Here is a 21,862-nt window from a genome sequence, read left to right as displayed (position 1 = left end):
TCCCACAAAGATTCCCCAGGCTGTATGTGATCTCTTCTAAATGGGTAATAATTAAGGATGCTAAGAATATATGGGAGGAAAGATTGACTGGAATCCAGTGTTGTGGGGGAACTTCGGGAAATGTGATCTTGATAGCAGAGGAGCGTCTGCTTGCACTTGATGGGGCGCTTCTTCTGTCATATGATCCTGATCATCAGATTTGGGCTTCCTGCAGTGTGGTCTTTTCTCCTCAAAAGCCTTTGCCAAGGGTTTATGCCTCGCCCACCCTCATTCTTCTGGTCATGGCACAGTTTGTGCCCTCTTGCTTCCCCAAGAGTTGAAGCTTTATGTGGAAGGCTATGGCAAATATAAACCTCACCCTTGGTAACCTAAAAAAATACCCCCCAAACGCATGCTTCCTCTGTTGGAAAGATGAAGCAATGGTCAATCATCTTTATATCCTCTGGGGATAGCTTGGGATATTTGGTATTTGCTCTTAAACTATTTGAGATTTGTTGGGTTCCTCTAAAAACTGGGGTTGATCTCTTTGAAAGTCAAGGGTCTGGCCCCTTTAAATCTCTTGGTAGAGTTCTCAAGCCACATGTGATTGTATGGAGCATTTGGAAAGAATGAAAAAAACAATGACAATGCAGTGATGTTGGTTGAAAGTTTGAAGGAGAAAGTAAAGTTTCTTATGTAGTGGAGTAGATAGGCGAAGGAGTTAAAAAAGTCTCTCCTTATCTGATTTGTGCAGAAGCTCGAAAGAGGTGGTAAATAATGTCAAGACCAGCCAAAAACATTGCTCACTGGAATGCTGCTCTGGTGGGCTGTGGGAAGCTAAACATCGATGGATGCTCTTTTGGCAATCTGGGTTTTTCTGGTATCAGAGGCATGCAAGAATGGATTTTGGTCATTTCCAGGTCAAATTGTTTTGGGGACTTCAGCTGTGTGGAATTAGCAGCGGTTAAGATGGGTTTGTGCACTGCTAGGTGTCTATTGGCACCCTTGTCTGCCTTATCATTGAAGGGGATTCCAAAAGTGCACTTTTTTGGGAGGTGGTATCCAACTAAGCCCATTGGAAGCTGGTTTTCCGTGAATGAAACTAAAAACATTGATTGCTCATTAAGCTATTTCTTTTGGTTTTGTTCCTCGTGAAGCTGATTCTATGGCGGATGACCTACCTAAACCAGTGTGGCTAGGCAATGTGTTTGTTGGTGACTCTTATCCATTACCTTAATGGATAGAGCAGAGCCCCTTTTCCTTTGTTATTTGTCTAAAGAAAAAATTAATAAAAAAGTAGAAAAGAATAAAAGAAAAGAAAACAAAATTAAAAGTGACCTGACCCTCCATAATCAGTTTAGATTAAATGGATTGTTATTGAAACTCAGACTTTTAATCATTAGTAACTAATTTTGTTCAAGGAAGATGCATTCCACGGTTTTCCATTTCCTGATGAATATCCAAAGAAAGTTACATATCCAAAATTCAATGTCATGCTTTGATGGCTAATGAGTCATGATTAACAAGTGCAGTTCTACCATTTAACTATTAGTTTTGTTTCTGAAACTCTCTATAATCAGAGATCTGATATTTGCCCTTATCTATAACCCTTGCACATAAGTTAATAGTGAAATAGAACATGAAAGAAAAACCATCTTAATTCCTCATAACGCTCTGAAAATACTTGCAAAGACAGATATATCACTTAACAAGAGAAAAAGGACTTACCGGCAATAATTGCAAACTGTAAAACAGAATTTATGATGCCATCTTCGACATCTAACATGTTTTGGTGATGCCATCTGAAGGTTTTGACAATACACCCTTCCCTCCACAACTTAAACAATCGAGGTTCCCCTTCTATCCATTTTGTGTTAATATCGCCTTTCTTAAAAAAAATGCAATTCATGGATCAATGGTGGACCTCTTCTGTGGTGATTTTACCTGCCAAGCATAACTAGAGATGACATTCAAACAAGTGGAACTATCTCAGGTTTTTATACCAATCGACTCTCTAGATGCCATTATCCTCCAAAAGGAAGTTTGTTGAATGAAAGGAATTTTATTTCCTCAACAACAAAATTTATCAAACAAAAGGAAATAGGCCCACCCAGCTCGGCATCCCAGCTGGTGTATATCACTCTCCTGACATGGTTTAGGCCTAGGATTGAGTCTTCCCATGGGCATTTGGTGAATGCCCCACTAAAAAAGAAGGAAATATGCATGTGTGAGTATCCTTTCCACCACTTACCTCTTTTCTTTGATGAATGACAAAATTTTATTAAAAAATGAGAAACAACTAGGGACACAACTGACAGTAAAACAAACGGACTCTTGCTGGAGGGTAATGAAGTGTTAGGCCTCTTGACAGCAACTGTACCAATCTTGAATATTTTCAGGTCAGCCCCAATCAATTTGTGTTTCATCAATCAACAGTTTGGATCACCAGAACATGGCCCCATGTATGGAACCTTCTGTCTCAACAAACTGAACATTTTCTGATGAGAGATCCTATAGTTCCTCTAAACTTTGGTGCTCTCCACCAGTCCTTCCACGGCCTTCACCTCACCAGAAATTCTATTCACTTACAATTTCCTGCACTGGTTTCACACATTTGCATAACTACTATCATAAATGTTGTAGAATTAACCCACCCAGGGTTTGGGCGAATGGCTAGCTCCATGAGGTTGCTTCCCACAGACTCACGTTGATTCCCCTCCCTGTGCTTTACCCGATGCACGTGGTTTGCGGGTGATTGTGTGCATCCACAGGGATTAGTCTCGCCTTATAAAGGTGTGGGGACACCCCGTCTTCATAAAAAAACGTTGTAGAATTAGACATTACTTGCACCATTTTTTTTTTCTTTTTTTGTGGATACACTCGCTTTGTTTCTTAAGCTAGCAACTATTGTCTTCAGTGTACAAATGCTGTAGAAGGGGATGTTTTATGAATTGTTTCCTGCATACATCTCTCCTGCTAATTACTTTCGGACTGTTACCAAAAGTATTTATTGTACTATGTTTCTCAGTTGCATGGGATCAATCCAATTTTTATCTATCCTATAGATTGTACATGTTCTGATAATACTTTCTAACACATCTATAGTATAATCTGAGTTTTCCTGCAGCATGTAAATAGGTATTCCGGCCTTCTTGACTAGTTCATGTTTGGATTTGTACATTTTTTCGAGACTTGCTGCAGAAAAATTGCATGGTTAGACAACAAGTCCTGCTTTTATCCTGCTGCCTGGTTTTTGTGTAGTACATATAGTCAGCGTTCGTAATATCAATACTATCGGCCGATATTATCGTTATCGCAAGCCAACGATACGAAACCCCTTAGAAGTCTCCGGAAATAAAAAAAATCTTGAAAATCCTGTGTATCGTGCGATATATCGCAAGATATCGCAAAATATCGTGAGATATTGCCAATATTGACGATATATCACACGATAATGCTTGATATTCCAGATTTTTGCTTGATTTTATATGCGATATTATAAGACTGTAGACACCTACCACGACAGGCGACCTCTCTTCTCATCTAGCAAGTAGAAACAAAGTATCTCTTCTCATCCAGAAATTGCAATATATATATATATATATATATATATATATATATATATATATATATATATATATATATATACCAAATCATTCCAATGATTGGACGGTTAGGCTCATTCGATCGGTAAGATTTTATATATATATATATATATATATATATATATATATATATATATATATATATATATATATATATATATATATATAAAATCTTACCGATCGAATGAGGTGGCTTTCGACTGGATTTGGTGGGCCGCAATCGACATCCCTAGATCATGTAAGAAAAACCCCAAGACTCTTTTATTGTTCGAAGATAATTATTCTGGATTCCGCTGAGGATTATGGGATTTGCCAAATAAAAATATTTTTGGAGAGATTTTTGGAAATTTTGGTTGGAATTTTCGATGGATTAGGGTTGTGGACTTGCGGCTGTCTTTGACGAAGAAGAGAGTCTTTCGAACTCTCTCTCTCTCTCTCTCTCTCTCTCTCTCTCGGTCTTTAAGTTGAAATTGGATTGCATACTGAGTTACTCCGTACGCTCTTATCGTACTGAGTAAACTTAGTTGGGCCCACCTTGAATGTATATGGACTATCCATGCCGTCCACCCGTTTTTTGATATAATTTAAGGGGTTGATCCCAAAATTGAAGCATATACAAAGATCAAGTGGATTATACCACAGGAAACAGTGGGTATAATGATTTCCATCGTTGAAACCTTGCTAGGCCCCACAGTGATGTTTATTTGTCATCCAACTTGTTCATGAGATCATAAAGACATGGATGAACGGTAAACACAAATAAAAGCTTGATCCAAGACATGGATGAGATCATAAAGACATGGATAGATCACTTTAGGTCATGAGACAGAATGAGGCAAATCGAAAGCTCAAGTGGACCCCACCACAGAAAACAACGGGGATTGAACGTCTACCATTAAAAACTTTGTGGGGCCATAGAAGTTTCAATCAAGCTGATATTCGTGTTTTTCCTTCTTCCATATCTATTTGAACTTATGAACAGGTTGGATCTCAAATAAACATCATAGTGGCCACCAGAAATAGTTTCAACAGTGGGCATCACTGTCCCCACTATTTTCTGTGGTGGGGTCCACTTGTGCTTTGGATCGGCGTCATTATTTGAATCAATCCCAAAAATTATCTCTCCGAATGAATGAACAGTGTGGATACAACACATACATTAGGGTGGGACCATGATGGTAGGGTCCCACTCACAGGATATTTTGCATACGCCACAGATTGGGTACTACCCACACCAGGACGGGCGTGGATCCACTGAGATGGGTGGGATCCTTGACCGTGGGACCCACCTTGATGTATGTTTGTTATATTCACGCCATCTGTCGGTTTTAAAAACGCATTTTAGGGCATCATCCTAAAAATAAAGTAGATCCAAATCTCAGGTGGGACATAATACAAGAAACAGTGGTAATCAACCATTAAAAACTTCTCATGGGCCAAAAAAGTTTTGGATCAAGCTAATATTTGTATGGTCTCTTCATCCAGGCTTTTGTGACCTTTGCAATAGTTTGGATGGAAAATAAGCATTCAATTGGCCCCCATGAAGTTTATAATGGTGAGGATTCAATCAAGACTATTTCCTGTGGTGTGGTCCACCTAAGACTTAGATCTGCTTCATTTTTGGGATCAAGCCCTAAAATGAGTTGTAAAAATGTATGGATGATGTGGATGTAATACACGTACATCAAAGAGGGCCCTATAGTTAAGGATCTACTGACCTTAGTGGATATGGGGATCCACCAAAACCGCGCCCGGATGCTGATTGCCTCCCAACTTGAGGTGGCTACTAGACGGTGCTTTGTGGCCCCACCATGATGTATGTGTTATATCCATGCCACGAATCTATTTTTTCATATTATTTTATGCCATGATCCAAAAAATGAGGCAAATTCAAATCTCAAGTGGACCACATAACAAGAAAACGGTTGTGATTGAACGAACACCATTAAAAACTTCCTAGGGCCCATTGTGATGTTTATTTGCCATCCAACCTGTTGATCAAGTCACAAAGACTTGGATGAAGTGAAAACACAAATATCAACTTCATCCAAAACTTTTGTGGCCCTGAGAAGTTTGTAACGAGCGTTCAATTACCACTGTTTCTTGTGGTGTGGTCCACATGAGATTTGGATCTGCCTAATTTTTTGAATTATGGTATAAAATTATCCGGAAAAATGGATGAACAAAGTGGATTAAAAACATACATTATGGTGGGGCATATAGACCACCATCCAATGGCTACTAACTACTGACAGCATCAGTAAGCAATCTACGTCTGCCAAGACCTAGCCAGAGACGGACGGTCTGTGGGGCTCATGGTGGGGCCTACCATGATGTTTGTGAGAAATTCACTTTGTTCATCCATTTTTCCAGAGCATATTAAGGCATAAGCCCAAAAATCAGGAAGATCCAAAGCTCAAGTGGGCCACACGACATGAAATAGTGAGGATTAAACGTCCATCATGCCCATTGTTTCTTGTGGTGTGGTCCACCTGAGAATTGGATTTGCTTTATTCGTGGGCCCATGCCCTAAAATGAGTTGGCAAGAAGGTTTGAATATAATTGCATTAATTTAGGCACAACTTGGGACCCTATACAAAGGAAACCTATTCTGTGCACATTTTTTTGTGAGATGTTATGATTTAAACGTGTGTATTAAAGTCTTTTCTAACAATCATTGAAGTTTCATTAAAAAATTCAACCATTTTCCCAATGTTTCCCTGTGTTTCCCAAAAAGTGCGATAAATTATGCAATACAAACGATATATCCCATGCGATAACTGATACGTATCTGTATCCCAAGGGCACGATATATAGCGTGATACTGATATTTCAAACACTGCATATGATAGACATATGGCCAGTGTTCGCATTGTCGACGAAATGTCGATAATATCGCCGATAATATCGGTGTCGCTAGACTAGCGACACCGAAACCCCCATTTTTCATTTCTCTCTAGATTATCGGCGAAACATCGGCGATATCTTCGATAATCTTTGAATTTTTCCGACAAAATAGGTAAAAATGGAAAAAAATCAAAAAATAAACCTTTGATTTCGGTAATACTTGATTGATGGTTGATCGGAACTCGGAAGCAAAGAATCTCATGGGTAGCAATCGACAGCGCTCGTCTCGTGTGACTCACAGATACATGATTTCGGCAAAAAATCAGAGATTTTGGCGAAAAATCAGATATTTCGGGAGATTGTTTGAAACCTTCGTCGAAAATCGCCCCTTTTCGCCGAAAAACCCTCTTCGCAGACGAAACCCTTTTTTTTTTCTTTTGTTTTTTTTTCTTTTATGCTTCAGTGGAAGCAAACAGGCGCATGGTGCGCTTCAGCGTACTGAGTAAACTTTCTGGGCCCACCGTGAATGTATGTGATTTATCCATGCCGTCCATTCATTTTTCTAGTTCATTTTAGGGGTAAATCCCAAAATTAAAGCATATCCACAGCTCCAGTGGACCACACCACAAGAAACAATAAGAATAATGATTTTCACCGTTGAAACCTTCTTAGGCCCCACAGTGATGTTTATTTGTCATCAAACCTTTTTGTAAATATAAAAAGGCATGGATGAAGGGTTAAAATAAATATCAGCTTGATTCAAAATTTCTGTGGCCACCAATAAGTTTTTAATGATATGCGTTCAATTCACAAAGTTTCCTGTGGTGTGGTCCATTGAAGATTTGAATTTGGTTCATTTTTTGGATCACACACTAAAATAAGCCTTCATATATGATGGACGGTGCAGATGTAAGGTACATACTTCGTAATGGGTCCCACAGTTAGGGATCCATCAGAAGCGGATTGGCTGCTGTACCTCACACCAGCTATATAGCTGCTGTAGGTACGTGTCGTGCGAAGACGAGCACTGACGCTCCTCGAGCTCCGAGTTGTACGGACGGTTCAAAGGAGATCAAAGTTACGTTGGCCCCACAGTGATGTATTTATTATATCTACACTGTTCATCTGTTTTTAGAGTTCATTTTAGAGCATTATCCAAAAAATGAATCATATCCAAAGATTATATGGACCGCACCATAGATAGCAGCAGAGATAATGATTTTCACCGTAAAACAATTTGTAGGGCCCACCATAACGTTTATTTTGCATCCAATCTGTTCGTAAAAACACAAATATCTGAATGAAGAGGAAAAACAACTTTCATATTGATCCAAAACTTCTGTGACCTAAAAAGGGTTTCAATGGTAGACGTTCAATCCCCCACTCGTTTTTGCAGTGTGGTCCACTTGATAGTTATATCTGTCTTATTTTTCGTCTAAAGGCTTAAGGCGAGCTCTTCAAATGGATTAACGGTTTGGATATAGCACACACCTCATGATCAGACCCATATCACTTGCTGACGTCAATAGCTGGTATGAGGTACACCAGCCAATCCGCTTCCCGACTGCGCCAGAACGAAGTGAATTGCATATTGAGTAAAATGTGGGCCCATAGTAATTGTGTATTTGATCCACTCAGTCCATCCATTTTATTAGATGATTTTAAGGCACAAGCCAAAAAATGAAGCATATCTAAAGCTTGGGTGGACCACACCACATGAAACTGTGTGAATTGAATGTTTACCATTGAAAAATTCTTGGGGGCCACAAAAGTTTTGTATCAACCCGATATTTCCGTTTTTTATTCAACCATGTCCCTGTGATCTTATGAACGGTTTGTATGACAAATAAACATCATTGGGCCCTATGAAATTTCAATGGTGGAAATTATTATTACCACTGTTTCATATGGTGTGGTCAACTTGAAACTTAAGATAAATTTATTTTGGTTATTATTAGAGTAATTTCTTATGGAAATGTATGCTTTTTTGGGCCCCATTAAATGAAAATTTATTATTTAATGCATTTTTTTTACAAATTTTTAATTTCTAAATATGCAAATATGTGTATTTAGTCATGTCCTGAAGTTTCATTAAAAAATTTCACTATTATCTCCATGTTTTCGTATTTTTTCTCCGAATTTCCGGTTATCGGCGATATTATCGGCGATAACGATATTATATCTTTATCCCTAGCCAGCGAAACTTGTAACGATACCGACAACTCAAACACTGCATATGGCATAGATACACCGCGAACTCTGCATGTACACAACTTAATTGCAGAGTTTAAACTTTATAGATAAAATCGATGTATTAGACATAATTTAATACATACATTACCTATTTCGGAGTTTCTGGGCATCATAGTGCACTAATATTATTGTCTGAATAGAGAAAACCTTGTTTACTAAGAATCTAGAATCGTATCATGTAAATTTGTATTTCAGGAACGACAACATGCCGTGCTATTAGGTTATAAAAATAAAAAATAAACGATAGAAGGAGAAACAACTTTGGTGATATTCGTGCTTTACCTCTTAACATTTTGCAACATTTTGGCTACCTATACCCTGTATTTTCCTGTGGGCAAACCATTTTCATTTTTACCCCATATTTTTTGGTTTGACTTGATGACCTATAGTTTAACTGAGGATATAGCCTTGATAGAGTGGAATGGTGGCACATGATTTAGGCAGCCGACCCCAGTTTAGTTGGGATAAGGTCTAGATGACGACAATGCTGATGGTGATTTTTGGTTTGACTCAGAAACTGCACTAGTTTGCAACTTTTTATTGACTTTAATGAATTTTAATAGTGCTAAAGGTCGCAGCATCTATGTGATGATATTATGCTTTCTTAGTTATATACTCTGGCAATACAAAATATTCTGAAACTTTACAAGGCATTTTGTTATATGGTAGATCAGTTATATTCACGGCTACTATTTTTGAGGGAAATGATTGTTATTAGGAGCTGAATGATAATGACTTCCAGCTTTACCTACTCTGCATCTAAAAATGCTCACCTTTAGCTGTTTCAAAATTTTATCATGTACAGCTGGGATGAATGGGTCAGTGTGGACCGTTTGTTGAAAGTCACTGATGAGAATGTTCGGAAGCAGCAGACACTTGCAAAAAACCAGGGTGCAGACAAGAATTCCAAGTCAGGGCGTTCAACACAGATTAAGCCAAAAAGTTCTAATGGTTTGCTCCATTTCTTAACTTATTTGTATTTAACATTGCTTTTGATTTGGGTAGCAGTCCTCTTTTTACATATGGTACATTGGTACTCCAATTCATTTCGTTCTAATGGTTACAGTTGAGTTTAAAGGTTGGTGGAGCATGTCTAACTTTTATTGTCAGTTGGTCATGGCTACATGAAGGAAAAAAAGCAGGGCCCTGAAGTTGTACACTGCCTTTGCTATTAATTGTTTAAATGTCCAAAATGAATTGATTTCCATTAATAGGAAGCAGCACAAATACAAATTATCCAATGTCCATTACTAATTTACTATACTCTGCATGACCCACTCCTCGACCTCCAAAGTTGTACTACAATCCTAGTGTCCGCAGAAAGATCGTTTCTGTGTCTCTAAGGATCAAGCCAAGTTGTCCAAGGTGAGTGAGCTCCAAATTATCAGCAGAAGGGAATTTGTCATATGCCAGCTGATGGGGCTATTGTTCTGAATATTGGTATCCGGGGGTCAATTGGCCTGTGCAAAAATGATGCTCTATGTGGCCTATCAGATTGTATCGGACCCATGTAGGAAGATACGGTCTTGAACTTTTTTTTTTTGGCCCAAGAAAATCTTGAAAAGTTATCCGAAAAATAGAAAAATGTAAAACACAAGAATTTACCATTTTCTTTGTATTTTTAATTTGTACTCAATGGTTTATGAGACCATTCTTTGATAATAGTTTTATCTGTATGCTCGACCTGCTGAAAGTCAATGAAATAGGACCTAGCTATGCACATATCAATTATGATTTGTTGGATTAGGACCCATTAAATACAATGAAAGAAGTTGAGAAATGAAAGAAAAAAAAAGTAATGGTGATGGAGAGAGACCTTGAAGAAGACAACCTCCAAACCACAGAATCCTCCACTTCAGGTGATGGAGAGAGACCCTGTAATCAACATAAAAGGGCGACTAATCATCTATTGTAGAGTCAAGCAAATATCTAGTTCTGCTCGGTCAAAAAACTGGTTATGGAGGTTCGGGGATGGTGAGGTTGGCCTCTAGAAGGACGTTGATGTCATTTCTAACAAATACTGTGTGATGTTGGGTAGTTAACAAGGGTGTCTTCTTTGTTGGCCACCTTTGTGTGGTTCTCTGAAGTTGTTTCTCCATCTCGAGGGCTAATGGATATCTGTTTGACACATCATATGAGTTGTAGCGGAAAAATGTCTTGAGTTGACATTCACATACTCAGATCTCCTTGTCAATGGGTTTGAAACCAGCAGTTATGTGTTTGGAGAATTTGAGTAACATCTTTAGTTGCACAAAACTTTTACCCAGATGCCACTCCTACTTTAGATCATCGTCTGAAGTTTGGACTGGTGCTCCTATTTCCAGTCTTAATCACGCACTGGACTCTTGTTCCCACTCCTGCTTCCTAGCAATTTGTTAAAATTCTTGTACAGATGTCCCCCTATTCCTGCACCCAAATCTGTGGCCACTTTCCTTTGTGCTGCAAGCAGTTATAGTAACATCTATGGCACTAGGATTCGAAGGGAAGTTGGTTGTATGAGGATTTTGGAATTTACATTTTATTCTTTACACAAAAGGTGATTTGGAGTAGGATAGGAGTTAGCCCATCCAAGAGTTCAGTGTGGTTGCGTTTTATAGTTTATGCATTTGTCAGTCATTCTCATTGCAACTATGCTAATCTGCTTTTATATTTGCTTTGTTGATTTTATAATACAGACTGGAATTTAAAAGGAAGTTGCATGAGTTCCTGTGGAACTTACTGACCTATTATTCTTTTACACAAGCTGATTTAATAATTTGGAATGATTACTTTCTTTTTTCTGAGGGATAATACGGAATGATTGTGTGGAAAGAGAGCATTATTTAGAGTGCTATATATTTTTATTTGCATCACAATCATCTAAGCCTTATTCCAATTTATTGGGGTCAGCTAACATGAATCCTGTTCCACCAGTCTTCTCTATCAAGGGCGACACCTTCAGTTAAGGCCATAGGTGATCAAGTCCTTTCATACTACCTCCATCCACGTCCTTTTGGGCCGTCCCCTTGCCCTTTAAGAGCCTCCAACTTGTACCAACTCACTTATAACCTTGTGGTTCTTGTTTGCTGTTGCACATGACCAAACCATCTGTCTACTTCTCCTAATCTTATTACCTAGTGGTGCCTCTCCTTAAGTTTCCTCAAATGCATTCATATCTAATTGTAACCTTCCTTGTCTTACCATCCATCTCAACATCCTCATTTCTGCTACACTCTTCCCATGAACATAAATATTCTGTCCTATAAAGCATTTCTGGTCTTATAGCTATTTTATAAAATGACCCTTTCAGTTTGAGTGGATATGTTGATGAATGAAAAATTGTGTCAAAATGTCTTCTAACTGGATCATTTTTCTCTACCCAATATGATATTATGCTTTTGTCCCCTACGGAATGTTAATTCAGAGCTGCTTGGTGCTGTCTACATAACTCATGCACATATTTTTGTGATTGAAATTATGCATTGTCACTGAATTTTGCAGATACAAAAGTGGATAAAGATGACCTTAGGAACTCTGGTGAGGCAACATTTTGTTGTAATAAGTAACTCATGTTGACTTTCGCTTTTGTATTTCTGTTGATGACTTTTCAGACTCTTTTCATCATTATTGTTAGAAGTTGTAATCTAGCTTAATCATTTTTTTATTTTATTTATTTATTATTATTTTTTTTTTTCTGGAGTTCTATCCTTTGAAATGAGTGCAAACACATCTTTGATTGGCAAACATCTTTTAAATGGTTTGTCCATTTTGTTTTTGTTTGTTTGATCTCATGGTTTAAACCACAATTTTGGGTTAATAATGTTGTATCTAGAGGTGATATACTTGAATTTAGCCATCCTCTGTTGATTTGAATTTGGAATTGAGGTTGTTTCATTATTCAAAATTTGTTACTGTTTACATAGAAGCTGCAGAGCTGTGAACAAGATGGTTGCATAAGATGGTGAAAGAGGTGGTGTGGGAATTCTAGAAAAAGAAAAAGAGAAAAATAGTTCTTCGAATTTAAAAGCAAGAAAGGCATGGATAACATTCTTCTTCTTCTCCTTCTTCTTCTTCTTCTTCCCCAAAAAAAAAAAAAAAAGCAAAAAGGAAAAAGAAAAAAAAAAAAAAGAAAAGAAAGAAAAGAGGGAGGGAGGGACTTTTCTGTCACTGTGCTCATTGAAAGTTTGCACAATTCTTCATTGTATTATTTTCTTTTGATTTAATGGTTTTAAAGTGTTTGAAACCTTGTGAGCCATTTTCAGTTACATTACATGTTTCCTACCCTTTCTTGTAGAGCCGATGCATTCTAAGTACCACTACACTGATATCTTTTATAGGCATCTCTAATAAGTAAATTGTTCATTCTTATTTATGAAAGTAGGGTTCTTCACTGGTTCTAAGATGATCAAATAGCTATATTAAGCACTAAATTATTTAGTAGACTACTTGTGATATCTCTTTCAAGGTAGGTGTGGATTCTATGGATGAAACCCAAGCTGCATCTGGTTTAGATTCCTTGGTAGAATGGAAATCACATGTTATGTGTGAGGGGAGACAGATTCTATAACTGCATAAAAAAAGTTTTCTCTTTTCCCCTGCTCTTTCTGCCCCAGTCAGTATCTAAATCTTTTAAGGTCTTACCTGAAATGTATCTGAAATTGATTTTGCTGGAAAAGCATCCTATCCAACCCCATATTCTACCATAGCCTTAGTCAATACATATGTTTTTGTGCTCAATGTTCTGCATTGGAACATATGAAAATGAATACTTCTGATGAAAGGATTTCATATTCTGAATTACTTATTGTAATTGCAGGAGGAAGAGGTAAGAAGCGGAAGGGTGACTCTGGTGTTGAGGTGTGCTGAAATTTATTTTTATGTCATTAGAAAGATTAAATTGTCCTTTCATCTGGGCTTCATTAATTCTCATGCCTTATCAGTGGAATTCAGTAATATAGGGTGTTCAAGGGTAGTTTGGTTAGTAGCAGAGGTTGTCCAATGCTATTTGTGTTTAATTAATTACTTTTTTCTACAATAATCTGAAAAGATATTGCAACCCATTACTTTTAGCTGTAATAGAAAGAAAGTTTTTTTTTCTTCTCGTAAATTTTCTTCATTCTTCCTCATTTTCCACACAGTAACAGAGCCATACAGGGCTTGGCAATATAAAAAATCCCAACTAAGAAGAAATGAGAATCAAGAATATAATCTCACTTTTTGTTCAGAGGGTGGCTGTCATCATCATTGTATAATACGATACTATGAGTACAGCAACCTCAGTTGAGGTTAATACCAATCAGGTGATGTTGATGATTGGAGCTCTGTCACTTAGTCGCAGGCGTACCAACCTTTCATCCTGGTGCTGCTCAACACTCTGCAACTCTCACTTTGAACTCCTGCTTCTGCTTCTGCTTTGTACTCATGGTCTCACTTCCGTTCCCTAGTTGTTTATACTGGCTAAAATTTTGAAACAGGTACATTCCTGCTCCTGCTCCCACTTCTCTGTATGCTTCGTGCTATTGTAGTTGGCCACCATCATCATCATCATCATCATCATCATAATCATTTAAGCCTCATCCCAATTAATTGGGGTCAGCTACATGAATCCTGTTCTACCATTCAACTCCGTCAAGCGCCAGACCTTTAGTTAGATCATAGGTCATCAAGCCTTTTGTTACAACCTCCATCCACATCCTTTTGGGCCTTCCCCTTGCCCTTTAAGAGCCTTCAGTTATAGTTGGCCATGGTACTATTAGAAGTTTGCTTTTATGTTTTCAAGCTTTCGTCTAGAGGGTCTGAAGAGTAGATTTTCTGTTTATCAGTTCATTTTATTTTAAGAGTTATTTTGTAATCATGTTGGTTATCCTCTTGCATTTTTCTTTTATCAATTTTTAGTGGAGCTGAGTGAAAAAATAACCCATCGTGTCTTCCGCGCCTTCATGCTTTTTGAATAAGGCTTTCGGGAATGTTTACCTCTAGTGTTTTTGTCACCCTAACTCTTATGCATACACAACAATGCTTGATCAGAAATGTCCATCCTTTTTTCTTTCCCCCACAGATTACATCTTGTGCAGTAGTTTGTAGTCTGAGTCATTAGATTGTTGGACACAAGCTCAATGGTTAAATTTCATGTTGGTTCAATTGTTCTCTAGGGAAACAATTGGTACCACTTTGATGCATGACAATTAACCATTTGCTCTAAAAGTTCGAGCTTTTAGAGCAAGTGGTTAGTTGTCCTGCGTTAAATTGGTATCAGAGCGGGAGGTCTTGTGTTCGAGACTCCTCACCGGGGGTGATTAATGCAGGGGCATTTTCACACCGGGCTTGAATGGGATTGCCCGTGGGATGTAGGGGCACATTCTAGGTGGGCGGCCTGTGTGAGGCGGTACTTATGTGATTTGGGGCCAACGAGGGGGATTCGGCCGTGGTCCTAACCCATGAGATGTGGGGCCTGGGCTATGAGATAAAGGGATTGATTTGCTATGCTCTAACAGTTCAAGCTTTTAGAGCAAGTGGTTAATTGTCTTGCGTCAGTTATGGGTTTGTTGATGCACAAGTCTTGACTCCACGAGATGCACCTAACTATTTGGAGTGGAATGCTGGAAATGAGTTGCTCATGTCCTGACTATTGGTTCCATTAACTGGAAATAAGCTCAAGTTTATTGCTTTTGTTGAGATGGATGGAAAACCAGGATGACATTCATGAGCTATTTCTTAAGGAAATGGCATTTGCATTTATCAATGGAAACAATAGATCATGACTTGCAAATAAAGGAGCCAGCAATTCACATTCCACTATACCTCATTGACAAACTAATGCAGGGGCATTTTCACACCGGGCTCGAGTAAGTTAGCCTGTGGGATGCGGGGGCACACTCAGGGTGGGCGGCCCGCGAAAGCCATGTGATTTGGGCTCATGTGAGGCGGAACCCATGGATTTGGGGCTCATGAGGGGGCGGAACCCATGGATTTAGGGTCCACGAGGAGGGTTCAGCCAAGGACCTAACCCATGGATGTGGGGTCTGGGCTATGAGATAAATGGATTGATTCGCCATGCTCTATCACTTCGAGCTTTTAGAGCAAGTGGTTAATTGTCCTGCATCACAAACTTTAATCAGGTTAGGAGGGTTGGACTTGTGCCTTGTATATTCGTGTTGATGCTGGCATTTACACGGCCCAGCCTTGGCCCATTGTCATCTTGATGTCTTATTGAGGTTAATGTACCTCGCAACAATAGGACCATGCCTTATCTCACTTTCAACTCAGTTGCTTGAGTCTAAATTCTGATCTCAACTTAGGCTGATGTACCTTGCCAACATTGGTTTTATGCCATGCAGATAGGGTATACCTTCCTCTGCCTACATTATATCTTGAGGGTCATGTTTATATCTTGTAATATTTTATTTTTGTAACAATGTTCACTTTTTAATATGTAGTGTGATTTATAAGGTCCTTTTAAATTGTGATACTCAATTAGGACTCTATTCAGTTTTATTTGATTTTAAGATTCATATGCACCTTTACAATTAATAGTTTTGAATTCTTTTGTTGACATTTATGGTGTGGGTTTCTTTAGGAGAAGGATACAGGATCCACGGAGAAGCTTATGAAGATCCAGTTTCCATCAACATTGAAGAAACAACTCGTTGATGATTGGGAGTTTGTTACTCAACTGGGTAAGGTAGTTACATCCCATGCTAAGATAATCACTTTCTTGCATATTGTAAAGGTCTAGCCACATTCCTGTCTATAGTTGAAATTTAGCTGGTGCATTTCTATTATTTTCTTGCTGAAACTACAATTTGTTTTGTGTTTGTCAAATTTGCTGATCTTGAAGTCCTGAGCAATTTAATTACAAAAGCTGATCCCTTATTTTCAAAAACAGAATTTCTCCAAATTGCAATACGAATTGGTAATGGAGCAAAAAAGGGGAAGAGGAGAAATTTTTTATGGGATTTTGCTGATTTTGGGCAATAATTGCCTTGTTTAATGTGAAGGCTTGAAGTGAATCGAGATGATCTTGGAAGAATTTAAAGAGGTTGGGATTTTTTACCTTTATAGAAGCCATGACCCTATCATTTCTGACAAGAGTAAGCCTCGTAAATGTATTACACTTGGCGTCTCCCACCCCATTGTGGTGGAAGTTGAATGTGGGTTGTAGCTCTTGAGGTCATCCACTCATCCTGGCCAGTCTGGTGTTGGAGGTGTTTAAGAATCAATCAAGCCTTGATTCACTTTACGTTCTTGGGCTTGAGTGCAAGCTCGATTTTAGCAAGGCAGAGCTCTCCACGATCAAATTTGCCCCATTATTTCATGTCGCTTTTCAGATGCCCGAAAACAGTCTTTCGTCACCGTGAGAAGCTAAGGCGCGGTTTTCTTTGGGGTGACTTGTTAGAGAAGAAAAAAAATTCCATTTGTTGGAATTGGGTGTTGTGTGTAAACCCTTTGAGGAAGGTGGTGCTAATGTTTGTAGTTTGGATTTGAAAACCAAGCCGTTTTGGGCAAATGGTGGTGGCACTTTGGGTTTGGGGTGGAAAAGGGGGGGCTCTTTGGAGAGATGTCATTGAAAGCAAATATGCCTGTGCGGTGGGGGGGTTGGTGGACGGGATTCTTCTAACTACAGAGTGTCAACGGTTTGGAAATGCATCTCTAGTGTGAAGTCTAATTTCAAGCAAGCCGTGGCCCTTTATTTGGGGTATGGGGAGAAGATTCGCTTGTGGGAAGATGTGTGGAGGGGTGATTTGCCTCTTTACATTAGATTACCATTAGTTGCTCACCATGCCCTAGATTGTAGTGTTATTGTGGATAAGTGCTATGGTCTTTGTGGCGAGTCGATTGTTTGGGCCCCACCTTGTTGTTGCAACCTTTGGGACGGCGAGATTTTAGAGTATGCTGCTTTGCTACATTGGTTGAACCTTTGAAGAGCTTTGACGGGTGAAAGTGATAGCTTGTTATGGACCAAAGATAGGTGAGGCAGATTTTCAGTAAGGTCTTTCTATTATATGCTTTGCACCCACGATGAGAAGAAAGGAAACACGTGCCATGCGTGGCATTATGGTGCCCCTCCTAAGGTTGGGGCTTATAGGATGGCTTGTGGGTAAAAAGAGAATTACGGTGCCCCTCCTAAGGTTGGGGCTTTTAGGATGGCTTGTGGGTAAAAAGAGTCTTGATGATAGACAATATCCAAAAGTGCTCCATGATTATCCCTAACATGTGCCTTATGTGCAAGTCCAATGCCGAGATGGTTAACCACCTAGTCATTCATTGTCCCTTTGCTAGCTTCATTTGGGCTTCTATTGTTGAAAAGTTTAATTTGTTTTTTTCCATGCCTAATGGTGTGGGACTTGGGAGTCCTCTTTATGGCTTGGCACAAGGTAGCTCTCCGCAAAAATGCTGAAGCTATATGGAGGCTGTCTCCTTACTGGTTTATGCTCAATTTGGGGCAAAAGGAACTTCCGTAATGAAAGTAACGAGGTCGATTGGGTTGCTAGCAGTGTTTGGCTTTCTATTATTGAGTAGGTGGTGTGCAAGGGTTGAATGGGGCAATTGTAATTTCTTCTCCTTTCATTTTTTCTGTGCATTTTTTGTAGTTTTTCTTGGCACTATCTCAGTGCCTTTTAATGAAGTCTGTTGTTCTCTCTCTCAAAAAAGAAAAAAAGGAAAAGAAAAGTGGAATTGTTTTGTTTTAGGTAATCCTTTGAAGGTCCACTCATCCTGGAAGTAGATTCTGAAAACATCATTGTGTGGTAGGGCTCCTCGGAAGAGAGCCTTCTAAATTAATGAGAGCAAGGCTATGGCGTCATTGATGAGGATTTGTTCTAGCATCTATGGAAGTTAATTCTATAGCCATTGGATAAGCTGAGCATGGTGTTTGTAGAGAAGCCTTAGTTTATATTTCTCATTTTGTCTTCGTGGATAAGTTTATATTTTCTTCTTTTAATAAAAGCTTTTGGATATCGATCAAAAGAGAGGGAGGTTGGGAGATTTTCTTCTCTTTGATAATAGCTTTTGGTTATCAATCAATGGGGAGGCAGGGAGGGATAGGGATTGAAATGACTGTAGTTTTGGACGTGGAAGAGGGGGGGAGGGAGGGAGGGAGGGAGAGGGATTGAAAGTACTGGAGTTTTGAACTATGGTCTAGTATTGATGGATACAATATGCAACTGTGGACCTGGTGTCTCACTGGAGTTTTGGACTGTGACATAGTATTGAGGGATATGATATACTGTTGTGTAGTATTGAGGGATACAATATGCATCTGTAGACCTGGTGTCTCCTGATGCATGAAACCTGTGCCCAAGGAGGCGCTCTACTTTTCTTTTTGATTGATTAAGTTGTTAAGCTGTTCTAGTTCTTACCAAGTTTTTATCAATCAGGCATAATCTATTTATGATACTCAGATAAATGGCATGGAAATTAGTTGGCAGAATTATAATCTCAGTTTATTTAAGGGCTACCAAAAACTATTTTCAGTTCAGTTCTCTGTATTGTGGGACATTATCATGGCGTGGAAGTTTTACTTGGTCTATTAGTTGAGGTTCTGGATTTGATGTTAATTTGATTAGTTCCATTTCTCAGAATGAAAGTCATTTAGAATCTTCCACAAGGCTACTTCTAGGGCCTCATCATTTTACATTTCCAGATTATTTTCTTCAAGAGTTATTTGAATCTTGAGATCATAATCTCCGTTCAGGCGTAAACAATGCCTCTTCCTCTTGCTGAGCTCTGCAGTTGTGAAGGCTGTTTAATGCACACTAATGCAGTGGCACTTTGACAAGGATGCTAAGTTTCTAGTTTCTTCTTCTTCTTCTTTTCTTTTTACAAGTGGGATAGTATGAAGCCTTCCGCAAGAAGTGGAATAGGGAAGATTTTAGAGAAGTGAGTCTGTAGTTCTCATTAACCATCTTAGTGGATATTGGATATTTTCTTCTCAGTAAAAGTTTTTGCTTATTGATCAAAGAGAGAGAGAGAGAGAGAGAGAGAGAGAGAGAGAGAGAGAGAGAGAGAGAGAGAGAGAGAGAGAGAGAGAGATCGTAAAGGGATCGAAAGGACTGGGGTTTTGGGACTGTGGTGAAGTATTTATGGATCTATGGACTTATTGTCTCCTTATGCATGAAACCTGTACCCAGTGAAGTGATCTATTTTTTCTTCTCTTTGATTGATCAAGTTTTTTGGCTGTTCTTCCTACTGAGTTTTTATCAATCGGGATGTAATCTATTTATGATACTAATGTAAATGGCATGAAAATTAGTCAGAAAATAATCTCAATTCATTCAGGCCTAACAAAAAACGACGTGGATTCAGCTTGTGATAATCTACCATTTACATGGCTGCTTTGGACAGCATGTAGGTTCTCTGGTAAGTCATCTGCAGTAAAATCTGGTAATGCATGTGATGAGGTCATCTAATGATCTGAGGAGGTGGCCGAGTATTGCTTCACTCTCCATTCTCTCTGTTTCTCGGGAGCTTTTACATGGTCTAATAGTCAAGTTCCTGGACTGATGCTAGTTTGATTGCTCTCATTTCTTATAGTGAAATTCATCATTCAGAATCTTCCACTAGTCTACTTCTAGGGCCCTGTCATTTTTACATTCCCGAGTACTCTACAAAAGTTATTTGAGATCCTCATCTCTGTTCCTGTGTGAAACTATGCCTTTTCTTCTTGCTGACCTCTGAGGTTATGCTGTTTGATGCACACTAATGCAGTGCCACTGTGGCAAGGATGCTAAGTTTGTATTTATTTATTTTTAATTTTTTTGCTAATGGTCATGGGGTAGTACAAAATCTTTCTCAAGGGTGCAGTAGGGAAGATTTTTGGGGTATTAGATTTAAGTGACTACCTTGAATCAGTTCCTCTTTTGGGTCTCTTCATCTTTTATTCTTATCTTTGTCATAGATTTTTCTTGGATCTTAAAATGTTTTGCTTTTATATTTCATTGAAAAGACTTTGAAAGCTTAATGCACTTTTATATCTGATGTGATCTTGTCGGAATCTTTTTTCACTTCCATTTAGAGTTTAATGATAGATCATAATTTTCTTATGGTTCATAAGTTGTCTTACTGCTTGATGCATGTATTAATGTCAGAATCCTTTTCTGCAGCTTGTTAAACTTCCACGTAACCCAAATGTCGATGACATATTGAAAAAGTATCTCGATTACAGGTCAAAGAAAGATGGCATGTAAGTCTCAAATGGCATAGATCCTTTCAAAAGTTTCATTAGATTTTACTTCTGTTAGTAAAATTGTTACCACCATTTTTGCTTTCCAGCTTGGTCATTAGAATTTTAAGTTTGTTCTTGATTTAAATTTATTCGAATGGCAACAAGAATCTATTAAAAAAGCGCCGAGATAGTGCAACAACTGCAACACAAGTAAAAGAAAATTACAGGCTTCCGCTGTCTTTATATTGAGGTCCATTCCACTAACAAAAACTTTGCCTTGTTAGATACCCGAATCACCAATCTACTCGAATTCTGGAAGCATCTACCATTTATTTCTCCACACAGAGCCCAAAGGCCTGCTATGCTAATAATGCCAATCTCCGGCACACCTTTCTATCCTTCCTTAAACTGATACCGTGCCATGCCAAGAAAATGTCCCCGTTTGATTCTAGCATCTCCCACGAAACACTAAATAGACATAGGAATGTCCTCCACATTTTCCAAGCAAAAGGACAGTGCAAGAAGAGGTTGTTGACTGTTTCCTTCTGAAAGTCGTCAACAGTCAACACCCTCTTTCTCCCAACTATAACCAAGTGAAAGTCACTACTGTTATGGGGCACCCATAGGACCAAAAAAAAAAGAAGGATGTATGCATCTCTCCCGCCTTGTTGATTTTATTGATCATTCCATTTGATAAATAGGTCTTCTAGCCATCCAGATTTTGATACTTAAGCAACACAATACATGGTGATTTTCTTGGTTGTTCTAAAGATGTGATAAACAAAATTAACATGCCAACTGTTCCCTTAGAATTGCATAAATCAGGCTTCAACAACTAGAGAATCCAGTCATTTGAGATGCAAGTCAAAGAAGTTACTCAAGGATTGCATTTGAAGTTCAGAAATCTTAAAACCCTTTGCACCAAAGATTTTGAACTGCTGGGTTTATACCAGTGTTTTAAATATCGATGATATCGGCCGATATATCCCACGATATTTCTTGTATCCCACCTGTGCGATACGGAACACACAAGTAG

General features: G+C 38.6%; 1 protein-coding gene across 5 annotated transcripts in view; it reads left to right on the top strand.

The window, feature by feature from the left end:
• The window catches only part of LOC131229282 (protein MRG1), an 81,527-nt gene that overhangs the window by 34,969 nt on the left and 24,696 nt on the right, over positions 1–21,862 (top strand). For 3 of the 5 annotated variants that reach the window (XM_058225190.1, XM_058225192.1, XM_058225193.1), the window contains 5 exons: positions 9,490–9,635; positions 12,165–12,200; positions 13,480–13,520; positions 16,240–16,344; positions 20,765–20,844. In XM_058225190.1, coding sequence (XP_058081173.1) covers positions 9,490–9,635; positions 12,165–12,200; positions 13,480–13,520; positions 16,240–16,344; positions 20,765–20,844 — 408 coding nt within the window. The remainder of the gene's footprint in view (positions 1–9,489; positions 9,636–12,164; positions 12,201–13,479; positions 13,521–16,239; positions 16,345–20,764; positions 20,845–21,862) is intronic. The other 2 variants (XM_058225191.1, XM_058225194.1) reach the window with 1 other exon arrangement.

Source organism: Magnolia sinica, chromosome 16 (assembly GCF_029962835.1).
Source record: "Magnolia sinica isolate HGM2019 chromosome 16, MsV1, whole genome shotgun sequence".
Lineage (NCBI taxonomy): Eukaryota > Viridiplantae > Streptophyta > Magnoliopsida > Magnoliales > Magnoliaceae > Magnolia > Magnolia sinica.
The sequence above is the reverse complement of the archived record's forward strand: the minus strand, read 5'-3'. Positions and strand labels throughout refer to the sequence as shown.